A 20924-nucleotide genomic window follows, 5' to 3' on the forward strand; every position below is an offset into this window, starting at 1 on the left:
AAAGTACATAAATGCTGAATTTTCAACTCTGTGTACTCTCAATATTTTTATGTTTCTCAAATGATGAGAGATCTTCTGCAGCTCAGTCACTTAGGCCTATTTTTACCAAATCTTTTGATAAAAGGATTTTTTTTTGTTTAAATTGGACTGAAACCGCATTAAAACAACAACAATAAGAATGCATGAAATTTGTCTTAATGTTTACTATGATCATGAATGCAGGTGCTAGTTACACTGACCTGATGTGGACTGAGTTCTGGAAAACCTCTACTGGCTTCAAATTGATTTTCCTACAGGACTAAAAGAGACGTCCTTGAAAATTTGTGAGCACAGCACACACAGTCCATAGCTAGTTGACTGAACCACACAGGGAAAGAAGCATGACACCATAAAAAATGTGATATTCTTTGATGTGTTTGATTGCCCTCTTTACGTGAATCATCAAGTGGGCAATCTCCTGTGTGTATTTTATGTCATCTTTATAGAACTGCCCACTTGGTCCCAAGAATGCTGGGATTACATGGTTAACATCAATATCACTGAGGAGGTCTTTGATAAAAAAGCTCTTATCTGCCGTGACTTTGTTGCCTGGCTCCAGGAGCTTCAAAATGCTTTACTCTTTGGTGATTTTCTTATCTGAAATGGAACAATTGTAGAGGTTGCTGACTAGGCTGACTGACCCAGAGGAAGTGATGCCAATCAGTGATTTTGTGGTGTGTTGTGGTATCTTTGTAGTGGTAGTAGGTCATGGTGTTCAATACCTTTGAACTTGTAGTTTGGATACCGATCTCAGTACAGTCAAGCACAATTTGTGTTTTGTTGAAGGTCTGTTTGAAGAACGGTGGTTAGCTCATCTACAGCCTCTCTGCTTGGCCATACTGGTAGTGTGCCAAGCATTAAGTAGTTAGTAGTAGGTTGCCCATGTTATACAGGTCCTGCTGACTGTGGCTTGCAACAAACTGAACTGCACAGCTAAATCCACAGCAAAAAAACGTACCTCACATGGCAAAGGAACAAGAAAAACTGGTCAATTAGGCATAGATGTTTTGCATGAAACCCAACCAATGTGCTCTTCAGAATGATTCGACCTTTGCATTTGACTACATATTACCATAGACTCTGCTGTAGGCTTCAGAGCAAGGTAAACTGCTTTAAGGGTATCATAATCTTTAATCCCAGTGTAAAACATGATCAATTTGGGCTCACACTGGAAGTGTTGGAGGCAAAACTGCTCACTTCTCAACTTTTGATTGACCTCCTCTAGACAAGCAATCTCTTTCTTATCAATGTCAATCTGCTCTTCCATAGACAGGGGCTCCTGCAGGTAATCATGGTCACACTAATCAGCAGACTGACGGTTCGATTCCCCGTTCCTCCTGTCCGCATGTCAAAGTGTCCTTGGGCAAGATACTGAACCCCAAATAGCTCCTGATGGCTGTGCCGTCAGTGTGTGAATGTGTGTGAATGATTAGATTCCTCTGATGGGCATGTTGAGACCTTGCATGGTAGCCCCTGTGCCGATTCAGTGTATGAATGAGTGTGAATGGGTGAATGTGACTCGTAGTGTAAAAGCGCTTTGAGTGGTCTCTCTAGAAAGGCGTTATAAAACTATAGTCCATTTACAGCCTACAACAAAGTCTATTCTCCTCTTAAGTAAAAAGCAGAATTATGATTCAGAGCACACATGTCTCTACAGCGAGTTTTTCCTGTTTCATGCCGTGCAAGCCAGGGACATAATGGCGCTATATGAGGATATTATTATGATTTCAATCTATCTAACTCTCGCAATTAGAAGACTCAGTGAATACTACAGTACCCATCATGATACAAATATGCAGTAAGACTACAGTCAATAATCACTTTCTTGCACAGCCATATCCATAGGACTGGCCATGGCCCATACAACACAACTATAGCTGAGGACAGAAAATTAATAAATCATTTTGATAATTATTATGAAGTATAAATGCCAGACATTTGCTATTTGCTTTATTTTTCTCTGCTGCATATCATGAAATGAATATGCTGGGCTTTCATGACATCAATTTAGGCTCTAGTACCATGGTGGGCATTTGCCCTTTTGACATTTTAGAGACTTAGACATGGTCTGAGCCTGATTTAGATAACATAAATAGAGAAAACAAATGGATAAATGAATAGATCATGTAAATGATCGTTGGTTGCAGCCCTAAACACCTCTGACAACTCACCTTTCTCCCTCATTTAAATTTCAAATGTTTTACTCCTCTTCCTCATCATCAAAGTTTTCACTGTCACTGCAAATACAAGAGAAAAACATTACTAACGATCTTAAATGCAAATACTCACTTGGGTTCCTTCTCTAACTCCTTAGTTGTAGTCTTTATGCTTTTATCACAGTCTGGACCCCTAAACGTCATGACATACTGTATTTAATTAATGGAAATGCATTTATCATTTTTTTAATGGCAACACACAAGATATTTGGCTAATGACAGAAGTTAACGATACCTCTGTATTCGCTGAAAACAAAGACAGCACACTTCCCTTTTTCAGATTATTCAAACCGATGAGTGATCAGACTATGCAGTCCTTGGCAAAATGTTTGGAGTATACTCTTGTATATTTATTGAGAGATGACATAGGTAATGTTTGAGGTTAGTCTTGATCAGCTTATCGGGTGTGAAATTTGTACTGTAAATTTGAACTGGTAAATGCTAACGTTAGCTTGGATAACCCATAGATGCAATGTGCACCTCACTTATTGCAGCACTTCCAGGAATCCTCCCACCACATCCTCATTTTCACTCAGGAAATTTTCCAAATTGTATTGTATTGTATTGTGTGATAAAACCCTACTGGCTAAAGAAGTCAAAGAATTTATGACAGGCCCATTTGATATTCCTCCTTTTCCAGTGTTCCATATCAGCCCAATAGGTGCTGCCACTCAAAAATACTCACGCATTCCAAGCATCAGGAATATTATTCCTAGTCCAGATTTCACCATGCAATATGCAACCATCGATCACACCATCATCCTCATTTGTCTAGCAGGACATGGAGCATGGCTTTCTAAAGCAGACATTACCAGCACATTCAAAGTCTTGCCCATTCATCCAGACTTCTTTCAGCATTTGCTGGAAAGGAGCATATTTTTCTGTGCTCCTCACTTTTGGCTGCAAAAGAAGTCCTAAGATCTTTGATTCTCTTTCAGAAGCCCTGTGCTGGATCCCAACTAACAACCATTGGCTCCCTTACATTCTCCACCTTCTTGATGATTTTCTGGTCATCACTTCACCATCCTCACCTCAGGTTTAATACTCTCACAAAAGCTTTCTCTGAACTCGGCATCCCTTTCTCCGGGGAGAAAACTTCAGGGCCTGGCACATCCATTCAGTTTTTAGGCGTCACCCTGGACTCTTTCCAGGCATCTCTGCCTTCAGAGAAAATACAGTGCATCTCTCTGTTTCTGTCGAATTATCTCCTGGCAGACAGATGCACCAAACAGCTACTAGCCCTCCTTGGCCATCTCAATTATGCCATTCGCATAATTCCACAAGCAAAATCCTTCTTTATCCAACCTTTTGACTGAAGCTGCAGCTGTCCCCTCTCTTCATGATAGAGTCATTCTGGACGATGCCTGCAAAATGGAAATGCATATGTGGCAACATTTCCTGCCTTCTTGGAATGGCATTTCCTTCTTCTATGATGACATCATCACCCAGCGTGAGGACATCCAACTTTACGTGGACACAGCTCCCTCCATAGGTTTCAGTGGCTACTATGGAGGGAGATGGCTTGCCTCTACTTGGCCCTCAGAGTTCATATCTCTTGTCTCAGAGTCCTGCTCACCTTCATCCGCACTTTACAAGCTATACCCCATTGTAATAGCTTCCATTCTTTGGGGGCATGAATTGGTCTAGGAAGTCCATATTTCTCCACTCTGATAACACTGCAGTCATAGAGATCCTCAACAAAGGTCAGTCTTGTTCTCCAGCCATCATGCAGTTCCTGTGCAGACTCTCTTTAATCTCAAGTCAACACCAGTTCATCTTCCGGGCAGCCCACATTCCTGGTTATCACAACAGCATTGCTGATTCATTGTCTCGCTTCTCATTCCAGAAATTCAGACACTTGGCCCCAGAATCAGATCTTCATCCAATACCTATCCGACTATTTTCAGCCACAACATTCAATTAGCTCCACAACTCACTTATAGCCTTCTCAGCCTGTGCATCTGTTCCCTACATTCAGGCTACATATCCCCTATAGTTGACTTAACCCTAGAATCCACTATTGTGCTGGCTTTTTTCGGATTCTGGAGGTGCTCCGAATTTGCCCCAACTTCATCTGCCTATATTCCTTCCATCCATCCCAGTCTATCTGACATAACCATCCACGCTTTCAACTCTCTCATATTCACGCCCCAAAGGAGCGAAACAGATCAGCTGGGAATTTCTTTCCCTATCTACATTTTCCGCCTTGCATCCTATCTCAGCCCATATGAGCCGCTGACCAAATACATCAGCTATAGGTATCTGCATCTCTAGGCATCTCCATACGGTCCTCAGCTGCTGATCTTCTCATGCATATTGCTCCTACATCCACAACAATCTTAATGATCTCAATCAAGCTTGCACTCAACTCAGCTCAATTTAAATCTGACTCTTTTGGGGGCCTGTAATCAGCTCGGGTGGAAACATGCCTGAGACAGAACCCCCACAGTGAGTCTCCCTCCAGTCTGTAGTATGTCCTCCCAGACCAGCCTAACAGACGATATCTTCCTTCCATCTCCACATCCATTCATCTGTCCTCAACATTCAATACCTCCTGAATTACCATTAAACCTTTAAGTGACATATTGTTGTGGCATGGTTCTTGCTTGTGAAATAAGGTTTAAAGTAAGATAACATGTAACTAACAGTTAACAAATTCAGTGTTTCAAAGTGGTATAATACAACAAACAACATTACATTAAATTAGAAAATTCTAGGATGGCATTTAGACAGCATATTTATGTTCTCATCAACAAGAAACAATGCACATATGTTCAAGAGACAGAACCCCTGCAAAGCAGCATGACCAGACTCTGTCTCTCCCTCCACCCTGATGCATTGTGCTGACCCGCTGTCTGTGGTATTCACAGACATCTTTAACATCTCACTGGAGACATATACAATACACTGTAGATACATGACTTACATATATTTCTTTATATATATTCTTTGAGTTTTTGTTCATGTCAAAAAGTATCACTGCATGTATGAAATACACAACTTACTCAATCTTGTTTTCTATATATATGAATGAATTCTCACAAGCAACAAGCAGACAGAGCTTCTGCACAGGCTCCCTCTAAAACCCCACACAGTCAACAGGAATATGAACCACTTATAAATGCAAAACTGGGGAAAATCCACCTTATTCAAAGCCTTGAGAGAGAATTATTTTTGTTACTACTGAAAATAAGAAGCACATCAGGGTAAGCCCAAATGTCAGCACCAACCCATATTTGTCGGATGCAAGAGAGACTGTTCAAAATAATATGGACTCACTAAACCAAATGGGCTGCGGACACAGCGACCACAGAAACAGTAGCAACCCCTTTGTGGCTAGCATCGAGCTGACATTAGCCATAAGTGAAACGGCAGCTCACACAACCGGCACAGCGGCTCAACGTAGCATGGCCACTTACCCCACCACTTACTAACCCTTTCATTACATTTGCAACCCAGCAAAAAGCAGCAGATTTTTGACTTTGTGGCTTCTCTTCCGCTAAGCTGTCTGCTCCAGAAATATGGTGTCCACCTCTGTTACATTGTCATGATATAGGATAGAAAATGATCGAACTCAAACTTGTGCTCTCACTTGTGGCCAGCTAAGTTATGCTTTCACCTCTATGAACTATAACTATTGTACAACAAGCATCCCAGTTTCTCCGGCCCAAGCACCATTCCCTTGGCAGATTATGTCACCTCTCCTGTAATGTATGTCCCAGCATGTGAAACATAGTTGTGGAGTGCAAGCTCAAGGTTATAACTCCATTTTGCCCAGTGATGCACAGCTGCCAAGGGGTAGGGAACCTGAACTGTGTGAATATGTCTAACCAAATTTGCTAGTAACTGAGCTATGACAGAGTGAATGAGTTTTATATTGTGTATTTTGCTCTTTTTTTCTTTGGATAAAGTGAATCAAGAAGCTAAATGCAACAGATGTGGTTTTGTTCAGATTCATTAGTACAGTGGGATTAAGTGCACCGTCATTGCAGGGTGCAACTTATATTGACAATTCATTGTGCAGTACTGTCCTGTATAAATTTTATGTCTGGAGGAACTATTGGCTGTTCAGCTCACTGGAGTTCATGATAACACATCCCTCACAGTATTTATTAAGCCATTTATTGAATATCACCAAAGAACTTACATTAAAACTGTTGTAAAATAGTTTGTGGTGTTTTTACAGTAACTATCCCATTGTTAAACTGTATATCTGACCAGGTGTCTTCATCCTGCCAAAGTATTGCAGACATGCAGTAGCTCGTGGATAGGAGGAGAGGACTAAAACCACTTCTTCTCATCATGATGATATATGTGTGTGTTGGTAAAATGACACATTCTGAACCACTCCATGGCTAAAATTAGCACTTTTTTGGTTAGAAACTATATATATATATGCTAAATGTTTTAAAGAAGCAGCATTTTCACCACTCAGGGGTTTTTGTTTTTGAAAGCAAATTGTTTTATTGGCATATAAAATTGCCCAATAAAATTGGACAATGAAATAGTACGATGTGGTTTTATATATATATATATGCACAATTTCATAGTTTGGATATAATGTTGAACAATTACCTATAGCATGTAACTTGGTAGCATGTAACTCTTATCATCATAAATATACACTGAATATTACCAGAGCTTTCTAGACATTTCTTTTTCACATGTAACCTTACAGTCCAGTAATCATTCCATGGCGTGTCTGGCGCAGTATCTGTTGTATGTATGAATGATTAGCTCCTACTAATGTGCAGGTTGGCTTGCATGGCAGCCCCTTCCATCAGCATATGAATGTGTGTGTGAATGGGTGAATGTGGCTTGTAGTGTAAAAGCACTTTGACTGGTCGGAGGACTAGAAAGGCGCCATACAAGTGCAGTCCATTTACCATTTACAAGAGATAGCAACTCAGGCCATATGTGTCTCGCCCACCACTGGATTTGAGAAGCCATGTCTGCTAAACACAAGCTTTCCATTTTGTTAGTTGCAAAGCATGAGAGAAAGGTTTCCCACCACACTGATGAAAAGACCAGTCCATTCACAGATGGATTTTGTAACTGACATAAGGTGACCACCAAGTTTGCCAACCATGATCGATATGACATGCATTAGAATCAGTTAGAAGGCTGTCATCTCTCAAACACACACCTATAACTGCCTTGCTTTCTTAACAAGTGGAGAAAGATCAGAAAATTGTCAGAACAGTTTTGGAGCTGCTTTTTAGATCCATAAAATTCTTTGTACATGAGGGATGTCCATAGCAAGCCATAAGATGGCATTTTATGGTAGCTAATGATGGAGAGGGTGTATGATTTGCCCAGGGCATGTGGGTGGCATCAGTGATGAAACAACTGGATATCCAATATTATTCAGAATGAAATATTACAGCACATATTCTTTTGGACCAATGGCTGATGGAACCACTGATGTATGTGTATATGTTTTTTTCAGGCTCTGTAGTGCCTCTGATACCACCACAGATCACCACTTTTTTCCTGCATCGGAGACATTGTTATGCATTTGAACTTGCCCATGGATCGCCTTCTGGTTTTTTGTTTTTAGGGCACAAGTAATATGTCTGGCCATTTTTCAGATGTGCAGGCAAAAGTGAAGGCACCATGTCCCTGTTTGTTCATTGCAGCAATCATATAGATTTTCACAAGACATTGTTCCTGTCACTTTTCGGAGCCAACAATGTTTTCTGTCACTTATTGTCATTGTGCCTAACAAGATGAGCCGTGTACACAAAGGCAATCAAGTGTTGCTTTTTCCTCATATGCAGTGCTTTTGGAGAAACTTAAAATGCTGCAGCAAGACAAAACAATGAGTACTGATACACAAGCAGTTATCTTGCCTGTATAGACAAGCAATTAAGGCGAGGACATACAGCCATGGCCAAAATGCTCCAACACAGACAGTCAAGTGCTGGTGGTGCACTGCAGTGTGTTAGTATACTCAGACAACGCATGCATGGCCTGAGAGAAGATGCATATGTACAAGAACTAGTGACAAAAGTGAATGCATGTTCATCACAAAACAATTCACAAATTTTCAATCCACCAAGAAACAACAGAGCTCCGGCTTATTTAAGAGATATGCAGACTGTGCAGGACGTCACACCTGCATATATATATATACCTGGGACATCAACAGTGGCAATGTGAATTCTATCAGGTCCTGGACCTTATGACATCACAGCTGGACCACTGACTTGATCAGCCTGGAATGAAAGTTGTCGCCCAGAGCAAGAAAAATAATAATAGATGCTGTAAATGGCCTAATCTGGAAATATTTATGGAACTTTGTCTCTGACTGTCACTGTTGCCTGCTCTGAGAGATCATTCTCCACTATTCTGCAGCTAAAAACGTGGTTAAGCAGCACTATAACGCAAAAAAGACAAGAAAAGAAATATCTGGCTTTGCTGCATGTCCATTATGACATTTTGGAAAGGTTGGACATTGAGCCTTTAATGAAAACCTTTGTCCAGAACACGAAGCCACATTTATATCCTTCAGTTAAATATCATACACACACATCTACAGTGTGCAGCTCCTCTCATCAAAAATATGTTCTTGTGCATGCATGAACAGTCACTTTACTGAGTCACTGAACAATCTTTTTTGTAACAAAGGACAAATTATTAGAAGCAAAATTACAGCGGTAGCTCGGACTGTGTCTGAACCTGCTCCTAGCATTGAGTGCCCATTTACTTGTTTTAATACAATTAATATTGTGGTTATAAATAAGGGCATTGCCAATATGAAAAATTCCTCCTGCTCTCTCAACATTATTCTTGCTCACTTTCTTAAACAAACCCTCCCAGCCCTTTTTTGGTTGAGTTGGTCCAAGCTCTGTTATGCAAACCATTTTGCTGTCTTTTGTTTGGGTCCTTGTCCCCTGAGAGGGAAGGGTCACTGCAAATCAGTACAAAGTTGTTCTGAGTGATCACCTTTATCCTATGATGAAGTGGTTTCTTCCAGGATGACAATGCCCCCATCCATAGGACGTTGTCGTCCCCATCCATAGGGCATCCATAGGGCACAGTCAATCCCCTGTGGGCACCGCAGCCCGCAGCGGATGTATCTGTGAGGACTAGCTAGTGATAGACCCAGAGCGCTCCCCAGAGCGCTAGTGACAGTCCCAGAGTGCTCCCCCTTGCTATAGTGGCTGGATCCCTCCACCAGGAGATGGCACTGTGAAGCCTCCACGAGACCACAACCTCAGTCTGGTGGGACCCCTGCGGATGCAGACCCAAGCTCAGCAGGCACTGCTGGACGGGTTGCATGTGCAGGAGGGCTAGAGGGACCATTTGCACCATGGCAGCCATGAGGCCCACGAGATGAATTCGACCCGAAAATACAGCTGGAAGGCAGGCTGCAAAGGCCTGCTGCCGCTCCGGAGTCAGTATGATGATCTCCCTCCTGGAGTCCAAAACCATGCCCAGGAATGTTGTCACTTAGGCAGGCTGGAGCTTGCTCTTCTCATAGTTCAGGTGCAGGTCCAGGGCTTGGATGTGCTCCAAGAGCAGGGCCACATGACAACAGCATTGGTCCTCTGAGGCTGCCAGCCAATCATTAAGATAATTGAGGATCCTCAGCCCTCACTGCCTCATGGGTGCAAGGACTGCATCCATGCAGTGGGTGATTGTCCAGGGAGACAGAGATATGCAAAAAGGCAGGACCCAAAACTCAAATATCTTGCCCTCAAAGCTGAAGTGCCCCCACCAGATGGATATCTCGAAGTACACCTCCTTGAGGTTGATGGTTGCAAACCAGTTCCCTGAGGCGACAGCCTGCCCCACCCTGGGAACAGTCAACATCCTGCAACGCAGGGGGTGAAGGTAATTGTTGAGCCCCCTGAGGTCCAGAATAGGACAAAATCCCCCATCCCACTTGGGGACCAAAAAGTAGCAGCAGAAAAGCCCCACCTGTTGATTCCCACACTCCATATGGCATTCTCCAAAAGGGAGGACAGTTCTGCTCACAGTACCTTTGCATGTTGAGGGTTGACAACAGTGGTGAAAGTGGCCGACCTTGTTACAGGAGGTCTGAGAGAAAACTAAGCGGTAGCCATGGATCAAGGTGAACACGACCCACGGGTCTGCCCCTAAAGCCAACCAAGCCTCTCTGCAATGGCTCGTTAACAGGGGGTGCTGGCTGGCCAGGGTTTGGGAATCTTGGGGAGGAGCCTGGGTAGCTGGTCCTCCCCTCCTTAGTCTGAGTTTGCCTACAAAAAGCCTCCAGCTATGGCCTGAGGTCCCCTGGTCCCCAAGCTGCAACCTCTAGAGCTGGCTGAGGCACAGCTGGTCTGGATCATCTGGAGCCCCTGGTGTGTCTAGAGAGGCTATGAGACCTCTCGTGCACAGCAGCAGCACTCCCATGCCTGCTGCAGCAACCTAGCTGCATCCGGTCCAAACATAGCTGAAGGGTCCACCAGCAATTTCAGCAAACAGTCCCGATCTCCCTGCTGGAGCTGGGACTGGGACAGCCACAGATGGCATCTAATGACCCAAAAGGATGCCAGGGCTCTACCAGCAACCTCTGCCTGCTCTTTCATAACTGAAGAGAAGAATGAGGAAGCCGTTTGAAGCTCACCAGCCATGCCCGAACCCCCAGAACCTTCCTGCACTTGGTGGTCATGGGTCACAGAGGTAGAGGGATATTATGGCCCCAGTATTTGCCAGATAACCTCATCAAAACAGCAGGCCAACAAGGTGCTCCCCGCCATCTGTCCACAGTTTAAAGGGTACATATTATGCTTTTCCTTATTTTCAGACATATATATATATATAATGTCACAATGTCGGATGTTCATGTTAAAAGTGGCTGACATGTCAAATAACTAGGTAAACATATTTAGCAGTAATCCCTGTGAGCAAAAAACACCAGCTTCAGACTGCTCTGAACGTTTTTTTCTACTTTCAGCCCGAGCTGATTTCTTTATATGGACATCTGCTACATGCACAGCGCGCAAGTTTGCGGCTCCGCTCCCAGAGTAGCCATGACTCCATTACAAAGCACAGCAAAGTAAAATAAGTGGTTTACCTAATGGAGGTGTGCTGGTTGTCTGCAGCTCTTTATAAAACATCTCACTGTGGCTGTTTCTGCTTGTACTATTCCTCCCTGCATTATTCCTAACTGATCCGCTGAACAAATAGCTCAAATAGCTCCATATGTTGTTGTTTCGACCGTTTTTTAGCGCCGCTAACGAAGCTTTGCTAATTCAGTGATGAACAAGTTTTTACTTCCTGTAAATTCTTCACAATAAAAGTCTCCTGTTAGTTAGTCATTTAAAAGCTTTTAATTTGAAGCAGTAAAGCAGGAAATGTTTGGTTTGCATTGATGGTAAAGTTACACAACTCTGATATGTAAAGCTGGCCAATCAGAACAGAGTGGGTTCCTCGGTAGGGAGGCCTTAAAGAGACAGGGGCTAAAACGGAGTGTAAGAGTAACTGTGTATATTGAGGGGCTGCATAAAGGGCCAGTATAAGATGAATAAGGACTTTTTTGAACTGTGAATCATGCAAAACTACTCTAGTGGAGTCCAAAAATAAAACTTTAGAGCTGAAATGAGCATAATAGATCCTCTTTAAGCTTTGTTCATTGTGCTCAGAGGAAGTTTCTATGTCCACATCCTCTGAGTCTACTACCTCCTCCTCTAGCACCTGTATGGGGGTAGGAAGGGGGTTGGCGCAAGGCCTCCTGTCACAGGCCTCTTTGAACACTCCCCCTTTCCCTTTGTGGCTTCAGCTATTCTCCCAACTTTCTCCTTGGGTGTGCCAGAAAGAGGGGAACAAGCCCGCTTCACTCCAAAAAAGCGACAGTGGGCCTCTCTGGTATGTGCAGACAGAATGAAACAGTCCATGCACAACTGAGGGTTCTCCCTGGACATTATGGCATGCTGATGCCCCAAACACAGCACACATTCATCATGACTGTCTTCAAAAGGCATGGAAACCCCACAATCCACACAGGAGTGTTCTTGGTGGGTAGCCATGTTGACATCCACCACTCTTAGTCAGGGGGCAGGGACTGGCAGAAACCTGGAAGTTCCAGTCACCACTGTGTTTACCACCAGCCCCATGGGACACTAGCTTCCTACTTTAACACAAGTGGATAGACTAAGTTTAGAGAAAGATATATCATCAGAAGAACTCCTGTCTTCTATGGCTACACTTCAAAATGGTAAAGCTCCTGGTTTAGATGGCCTGCCAATCAAGTTTTATAAAACCTTCAAATTAGGGATGCATAATATTATCGGCACGTCATTGGTATCAACCAATAAAAGCTCTAAAATGAAATATCAGCATCGGCCATTTCTGCTGATTATGAGAGGCCAATTTGTTGCCTTCTCCTCCGCCACCTGACTGTGCTTCCCTCCACAGACTGTTTCACCCCAATGGTCCCTGTGCTTCCTCACACAGGCTCCACTTCACTCAGCTGCCCGTCTGACCCACTCTTTCTTCCCACTTTAACCTGAATAACAAACTGAGCTCAGTGCTCTGGTTGGATCCACATGGAGAGCCGGGGCTAATGTTAGCTGAGAAGCTAGCGGTGCGTTAGCTGCAGCATGACTGGAGGGAAGCACAGCCAGCTAGTCTCCGTTAGCCTCTGCTAGCCTCTCAGCTAACATTAGTCTCGGCTCTCCATGTGGATCCAACCAGTGCACCGAGCTCCAGTTCGTGAATCAGGTTAAAGCGGGAAGAAGCAGCGGGTCTGACAGGCAGCTTGCGTGAAGTGGAGCCTGTGGAGGAAGCACGGGGACTGTTGGGGTGAAACAGTCCGTCGAGGAGCTGCTATGTTCGACTGTGCAGACAGGAAACACCTCAGCTGACAGGATGTACCACTCTGTTTGGGGGGGATCTTCTTTTTAGTCTATAAAGGCGGTTGGCAACCAGCATATTATGTGCATTACCGCCACCTTCTGCTCCGGAGTGTGGACCAGAGATTAAATCCTATACATTAATCCTGTCTGTCTAATAAACTCAAAGAAAACTCTACTGCTCCACCCACTTGGCAAGTTCTTTAAAGTTTTAATGCTGAGCTCCTGAACTCCAGTCTTCCTAAGTTCTTCCTTCATATATTGTCTTTCTTGATCAATACTTCAAGTACAATCTATGCTTGCATGCATAATAGTCTCCTCAGCCAGCTGGAAAAAAAATATGTGCATATATCGGTATCTGCATCGGCAATCGGCCACAATGAGTTGGAAATATCGGCATATCCGTTATCGTCAAAAAATCCAATATCGTGCATGCCTACTTCAAATTATTTATTGCCTCTTTTTCTTTCTATAATCAATGCTTGTTTTAGTAAAGGTTGTCTCCCTCAGTCTTTATGTGTGGCTCCTATTATTCTACTCCAAAAGAAGGATAAAGATCCTCTCCAGTGTTCCTCCTATAGGCCAATTTCAATTCTTAATGCAGATTATAAAATCATTGCTAAAGTCCTTGCATTACAGTTTGAGAGAGATTTACCCAGTCTTATTCATTAAACCAAACTAGATTTGTTCATGGTTGTACTTCTACTGATAATTTACGCAGGTACGTTGATATTCTTTACCACACTGATGAACTTAATCCCCAGAATGTTATTCTCTCTGTCGATGCTGAAAAAGCATTCAACAGGGTTGAATGGAAGTATTTTATGTCTGTCCTTAGAAGATTCAGTTTTGGTTTTAAGTTTTGTCACTGGGTATATATCTTTATAGTTTTCCTATGGCTGTTGTTAAAACGAATACCAACAATTCTTAACTCTTTTTGTTTTCAAGAGGCACATGACAAGGTTGCCCATTGTCTCCTGCACTGTTCGCCACTGCTATCGAGCCATTAGCTGCAATGATTAGACTCATGAATATATTAAATGTGTTAAGATTGAGAAGGAGGAGCATCTTATATCTTTGTATGCTGACAATATTTTGTTGTATTTTCATGACCCTGTAAATTCAATACTATTTATGTTATCTCTCTTTGAAAATTTTGGGAAGATATCAGGCTACAAAGTTTACTGGGACAAAACTGAGATAATGCCAATTTCCAACTTTGACTATACCTCATTGAAGAGTCAACTTATTTGGAACTGGTCCATTAAATGTATTATTTATTTAGGTATGTTCATTCCCAGATAATCAGAAGACACTTTAAGTTTGAATTACCAGTAGTTAATAAAATATCAGAGGAATTAAAGAGAATTGGTCAGCTTCCCATTTCCCTTATTGGTAGAATTAACATAGTTAAAATGTCTGTTTTGCCAAAGATTTTATATTTATTTAAAAATCTTCCAACTATTCTACCACAATCTTTTTTTAAAAGGGTACAGAGTCTGGTGTCTTCCTTTATTTGGAACAACAAATCCCCACGAGTTTGGATGCCAGTGTTGTGTTTACCATATGAATATGGTCGCCTGAAGCTTCCCAACTTTATTATTTTTTGTCATCTCAGTTTACTCAGATTAAACAATGGTTTTTAAATACTTTCTGTTCATGGAAAAGAATAGAATCCTTGGATATTTGTCCACACAACTTGGAACATTTACTATATATTGATTTCACAGAAGTGGAAAAAATCACCAAGAATCCTGTTATACTAAATTGCCTCTGTATTTGCAAATTGTCCCATAAATTATTAGGTTACAAGAATCCCCTTTCCCCTTTCTCCCCAATTTGGAAAAATCCAAGTATTTCATGTTGTAGGGATGACACGTTTAAACCTTGGTACAATAAAGGTATAACAAGTTCTCACTTGTTTGAAAATGGGACTTTTCTCTCATGTGCTCAATTTCAACAGAAATATGGAGTTCCATCTTCCTATTTATTAAGATTTTTTTTAATTAAGGCACATAGTAAATACTGAGCGTGGTTCTCTTCAAGAACCTAAGCCATCAAAGATTGATGTTATATTAAACAAAAAAAGAAAAAGTTATTTCAAAGATTTGAACTGGGAACAAGACCTTCATATGGAAATACAGCAAGAGGATTGGTCTCATATTCATAGGAAAGTTCATAAATGCTCTTACAATCCAAGGCATAAACTAGCTCTCTTTAGATTTAGATAGATAGGGTTTATTATACTCTAGAGAAATTAAATAAAATAAACAGTGAGATGTCTTGGGATTGTAAGAAACAAAAAGATGTTTTTCATATGTTTTGGTCATGTGACTTACTTTCTTTATTTTGGAACTCTGTTACTGAGTTGATATCTTAGAGTTTACATGTATCTGTTCCCCTTTCACCTCGTGTATGTCTTTTGGGAACAAGTATGTCTGGCAAGTGGAATAAATATATAAGTAGGTACATAGATATTGCCTTGCTGGCAGCTAGGAAGTGCATAACTTTAAATTGGAAGGTATCCAAACCTCCAGTAATAGTCCACTGGTGGAATGAACTCTCAAGTTACCTTACATTGGACAACATTTATTATAAGAGTAAAGGCAGATCCTCAGACTTTTTAAAAAATATGACAATCTCGTAGAGATTTTGATTTTACCCTAACTTCTTACACAAATGTTAGGGACTATGACAACAGTAGGATCTGAGTGCAAAAGTTTGTGTTGTTTTGTCTGTCTTTTATCTTGTTTATTGTTTTGAGGTTATGATATGTTTGGATATCAGTTAGAGTCATTGTTTGGAATGGGCTAGTCCCTCATTTAGGGCTGGACGATGGCTCAATCTTATTGTTTGTCATCCTTCAGTGGAATCATATCATGGTGGAGTCATATCATTTTATTTTATTTTTTTAACACCCTGACACGTACTTCTGCTGTTTGGATTTGATGTTGATAGGAAAACTTAATAAAGTAAGATAAAGTGAAGTATGGTAGAAATATTATTTGATTGTTTCTGTTTTGTCTGATATCACTCCTAGCATTTTCAATTGGTTCAAAGAGGTGATCATTATTCTAAATACTTGGTGTGGTTTTTTGCACACATGAACCATATCATGGTGTATACTTACATTGAGAAAGACCCTAATGATTCTCATGATATGGATTTCAACCATGTTGTCCAGCCCTATACCCTTATTACTTTCTTGACCTTTTATTTTCCCCTTCATGTTGTCACATGTTTGTTATGTCTCATGTTGTGTTTTCTTTGTCTTGTTTTGTTTTTTTTGTGGGGGATCTGATACATGGGGAATGAGATTTATGTATGTATATTCCTCATGTTGTATGCAAAATATATAAGAAATTTTGAAAAACAACATAATTTCATACCAGTAGGGAGGTAACACTTTATAATACAGCTCACCAATTACAGTGTTATTACACTGTATGAATCTAGTACTAATGAAAATACTGGTTCTTTTTGTTTGCTTTTTATTAACGTGTTGGTACAGTGGAAGAAAACAGGGCTATAGTGAACAAGGGATTAACAATTTGGCATTCTGGAAAGAAGGAAAAATTGATTACACTTTAAGTATGTTTGTAAATACTGGTTATGTTAGTGAGAAACAAAACTGAAGTTTGGGGAAAATGGTGTTAACATTAATACTGATATTCTGCAAAAACTATAAAGTTTCCATGGCAATGATCACTAATGCCTCTAAATTGTACTAATATAGTGCTTGAGTAAATACTTTCCATCTCTGAGAATTTCATTATAAGGGATATGCAGAATTATGGTATGTATTTCAATACATACGTACACATTTTCATTTACAGGCATATGTAGAATTACGGTGTGCATTAAAATCTAGACCAGAACTGAGAAGCATATTTAATAGCCTTAAGTGTTAAATTAACTATTTTGAAAACCTTATTAAAAAATATTACCGAAACATTGTTAATGTTTCAAAATTTCCCTGTGGCTCTGGAAAAAAATATGTTGAATTGAATAGGAATACCAACATAAAATAAAATGAAATAAATCTAAATTATATGCAAAAATATACCTTTGACTGTAGGCCTTTTCATTAAAACTGTCAACATGCAATCCATATCTCAATTTTTTAATGTTTTTTTTATTTTATTTTAATTTTCAAACCTTTTAAAAACTACCATGAAGTCCATAATCATTCATTCTTCAGTCTCAGTGAGAATGAAACAGCAGTGAATTCTTTCAGCAGCGGAGGTAAAGCAATTAACAATAATCAGGCTACTATGTTTCCAAAGTCTGCTATCCAGAATTTTAAAAAAAAAAAGTAAAAATAGGGATATCACCCACTTTTCAGGGTATGCACATAGTGAAGTGTTTACACATTTAATTTTTATCTGTTTTGTCAATTTCATCTTAAGTAATAACAACTGTATTTGCAGCCTTTAGCGGAAGTAATTGAAGATTAGTGGAATTATGTGACTTGTTTCTAATTCTGTCTGATATTCTTGTCTGTATTTAAAGTGACGCAATAACACACAGGCGTGTTGCCCGACCATGAGAACTGGTGGAGCCGTCGTGAAAGTATCAAATTGAGTGCTTCCACGCGCCTCAAGATAACTCGAAGTTGACCCCCTTTTCATACACCAACCTATTACAGTCTAATGATTAATCCTACATTAATCTATTATCATAAATGAGGAAGTTTTTGTCTTACAAATTTCTGACTTTCCCGTATCCCGCAGCTCTACATTATTGAACAATGTAGAGTTGTAGGACTACAAAATAATCATCCACAAAGTGATCCACGATATCCTATATCCTTAAAACACACCTATGGTTCAGATGTTGGCCTAATCAGCATTAGGAATTCACACGCTAATGGAGTGAATAAATGTGCATGCAGGTTGTCGGTGGAGGGTTGGTGCATCGCGTACACAGATGTATTGACGGCCTCGCTGGACTCTAACGCATCAGCTACCGGGTGGCCCGGCCATAAAAGGCCGTGTGTTAACTCTCACTTTATGAGTGATGACAGAGAGGAAAGGCTTCGTTTCCCTGCCCTCTAACCTGCACTGATGTAGCTGTATTTGGCCTAATGAAATAATTTACCTTGATGAATGAATGAGATGTTTGGACTTGACACCAGCTTTTAATCAGACTGAGAAAACAACGTCAAATCTTCCATGATTCTCTAATTAACAAAATTAGTTTAACAGCCCTGGCGTTATAATTGAGTGAAGGAATAAAGCAAACTTACAGTCTGAAATTCACTTTCACGTTTACTACTACGAGGAGCGTCAAATCTTATTTTATTTCATGGAGAAGTAATGGCAAAATATATATAAAGCTATTATTATTATTATTATTATTATTATTATTATTATTATTATTATTATTGGCTAGTTTGCAGACAAAAGTCTTAATGTCGTAAAAAGTTTATTATTTTATTACAAGCTCTCTGTGGAAAGACGACCTGCAAAACATTTTAAGACTCAATTGACATTTATTTTATTAACTTTAACTTTTTGAAAAACGTTTTTACTCATTCCTGCTACAGTTCTACTGTGATATGTTTCCATTACAGAGCTTGCTTTCTTCAAATATATATTTAAACAAATTTTAATTAATTATTTAAATTAAATTTAAATTACTATGTCAACATAGTTTTTAAATTGGTTAAAAAAATAGATAGCCTACCGCTCTCTAAAAGGGCACCCTTTATAAAGGGTTCATCAGTTTTAATAAATGATTAATAAATCATTTACTTGGATCATTATGGAGATATTAACAAGAACAACTTTTGGGTGATTATGCTTTCCATGTGGTAGTAATGCATTCAGTAAATTATTAAAATATACTCGTGGACCTCTCACTTTGTAATAAACAATATAGAGCATTAGTAAATTGTTTATTAACTATAAAAAACCCATTAATTATTACAAAATATTCCTTATTAGAAAGTGGTACGAAAAACATATTGGCTATGATCCGTTTCTCCCCATATAGTCAACAGTTTCATTTTCTCTTCGTCACTGCAAATAATTTAAAACGGTGTGAAAACTATGTGTAAACTATCTATGTATGAATTTGTTGGATGTTTGCCACAGAATTCCCGCATGTCTGTTCTTACAGAATCCTATTCCTCTTCTAACACCTATATTTTCCATATATTGAGAACTAATAGATTTTGATATATATAAAAGTTAAAGGTTTGCCACTTTTGCTACTTTACTAGGCTATTATAAAACATTTGGAAGATGTGTCTTTGACAAATGTGATTTTGAATATATTACATTAGTTGAACATTTCAATACTGTATGTTCGTTGTTTGATTATTCCCCTTTTGGGTCTTGACTAGACTTGATCTGCACGCGGGTCCTCAAAATCTGAAATTTGAATGGGCCCTGTTATTATAGTATGGTAATACTCATTGTCCCTCTGTGAGCGGCTTTAGGCTGCTGTGTTCGCTCAGTGTGCCTACCGTCGGGGAAGACTGCCCTCATCTTGAGGTAGCTGCTGGTCAGCCTGATGATGGAGGCCTTGTCCAGCTGGGAGGTGATGGCCGCCGGCAGAGGCAGTAGTTTGGCCAGCTCATAAAACTCTCCGTTCTCGTTTTCTCTCCGCGTCTTCGCCGCGTTCTTGGACTTTTCCTTCATTTCTGGAAGTTTCAGACAATTGTTTCTAGCATAACATTAAGTCTTCGCTGAGCTTTTTCCATAAACTCGTGTAACAAATAGTTATTTTACTGACAGAATAAAATCGTTCCTCTAGCATCCCAATTATAGGGGTTCCTATAAAGAAAACGTTGAAATGATGAGCAGGATTATATTGTGACTCCAAAGAACAGAGCAGACTATAAACGTGTTTTATAACCTAAGCCGCTCGGCGCACTCCAAAAGCCAGAGAAAAGGCTGACTGCTTATTTTCCCATATGTCCGAAGTATCCTTATTAAAGCTTTGACCAACTTTCTGGTGTGTTATTACTCCGCCGAGTCTCTCCAGCTTCTACTGTTCAACAGTAATAGCAGACAAAGTTGCAAATACCCCGTGGATGAACGCCACGTTTTCACGGTGCTGTCAGTTTTCCACCCATCCGCAGCTTTGTGGACATCCACAGTCTCGTACACCAAAAGGAAAAACAAATCCAGCAGAAGTTATTATACGAGTGTTGCAATCTAATGTTGAGAATAGGGCAGCGGAAGACTGCAAACTGAAATGGTCTGAAAACCCCTCAGATCCGACCCGGACTGTCTCTCTCTCTCTCTCTCTCTCTCTCTCTCTCTCTCTCTCTCTCTCTCTCTCTCTCTCTCTCTCTCTCTCTCTCTCTCTCTCTGTGTGTGTCTGTTTGTGTGGGAGTATATGAGTGTGTAATTATTAAACTGCTCTATAATGATTAGCTACACTATGGCTATACTGTATACAATAACATATTCACAAAATAAATTCAACAACTATAATATTTATTATATAATAATATTTCATACTTTTAACCCTCAAGAGCGTGACCCCCTGAAGAGTGTCATTGCTTCCTTGTGAAATGAATGTTACTATGGTTCGGAGACCTTTGTTTGTTTGTTTGTTTAATCTTAAACGGGCATTGTAGTAGGAGAAGAAGGTTAAAAAGAAAAATACAGCTCACAAAGAGGATTCAGTTAAAAATGTTAACGTTCACCATATCCATCATCAAATAGGCTACATTTTATTGCGGTATATGTTTAAGCTGCAAAATGCATTTTAAAGTATTTTGGGGAGATGTTTGCCTTTATTATATAGTGACAGTAGTGAGCCACCAGAATATGAGGAGAGAGAGGCATAGATGGCATGCAATAAAGGTCCTCAGCCTGATTCTTTGTGATTG

The 20924-nt window shown here is 40.2% G+C and overlaps 1 protein-coding gene across 1 annotated transcript in view; it reads right to left on the reverse strand.

Moving 5' to 3' along the window:
* The window catches only part of sim2 (SIM bHLH transcription factor 2), an 83595-nt gene extending 63795 nt beyond the window's left edge, over positions 1–19800 (reverse strand). The window contains exon 1 of the mRNA XM_067607169.1: positions 19548–19800. Within this exon, the coding sequence (XP_067463270.1) occupies positions 19548–19722 (175 nt within the window). The 5' untranslated portion in view covers positions 19723–19800. The remainder of the gene's footprint in view (positions 1–19547) is intronic.
* Positions 19801–20924: the final 1124 nt, after the last annotated feature.

Source organism: Thunnus thynnus, chromosome 13 (genome assembly GCF_963924715.1).
Source record: "Thunnus thynnus chromosome 13, fThuThy2.1, whole genome shotgun sequence".
NCBI classification, from domain to species: domain Eukaryota; kingdom Metazoa; phylum Chordata; class Actinopteri; order Scombriformes; family Scombridae; genus Thunnus; species Thunnus thynnus.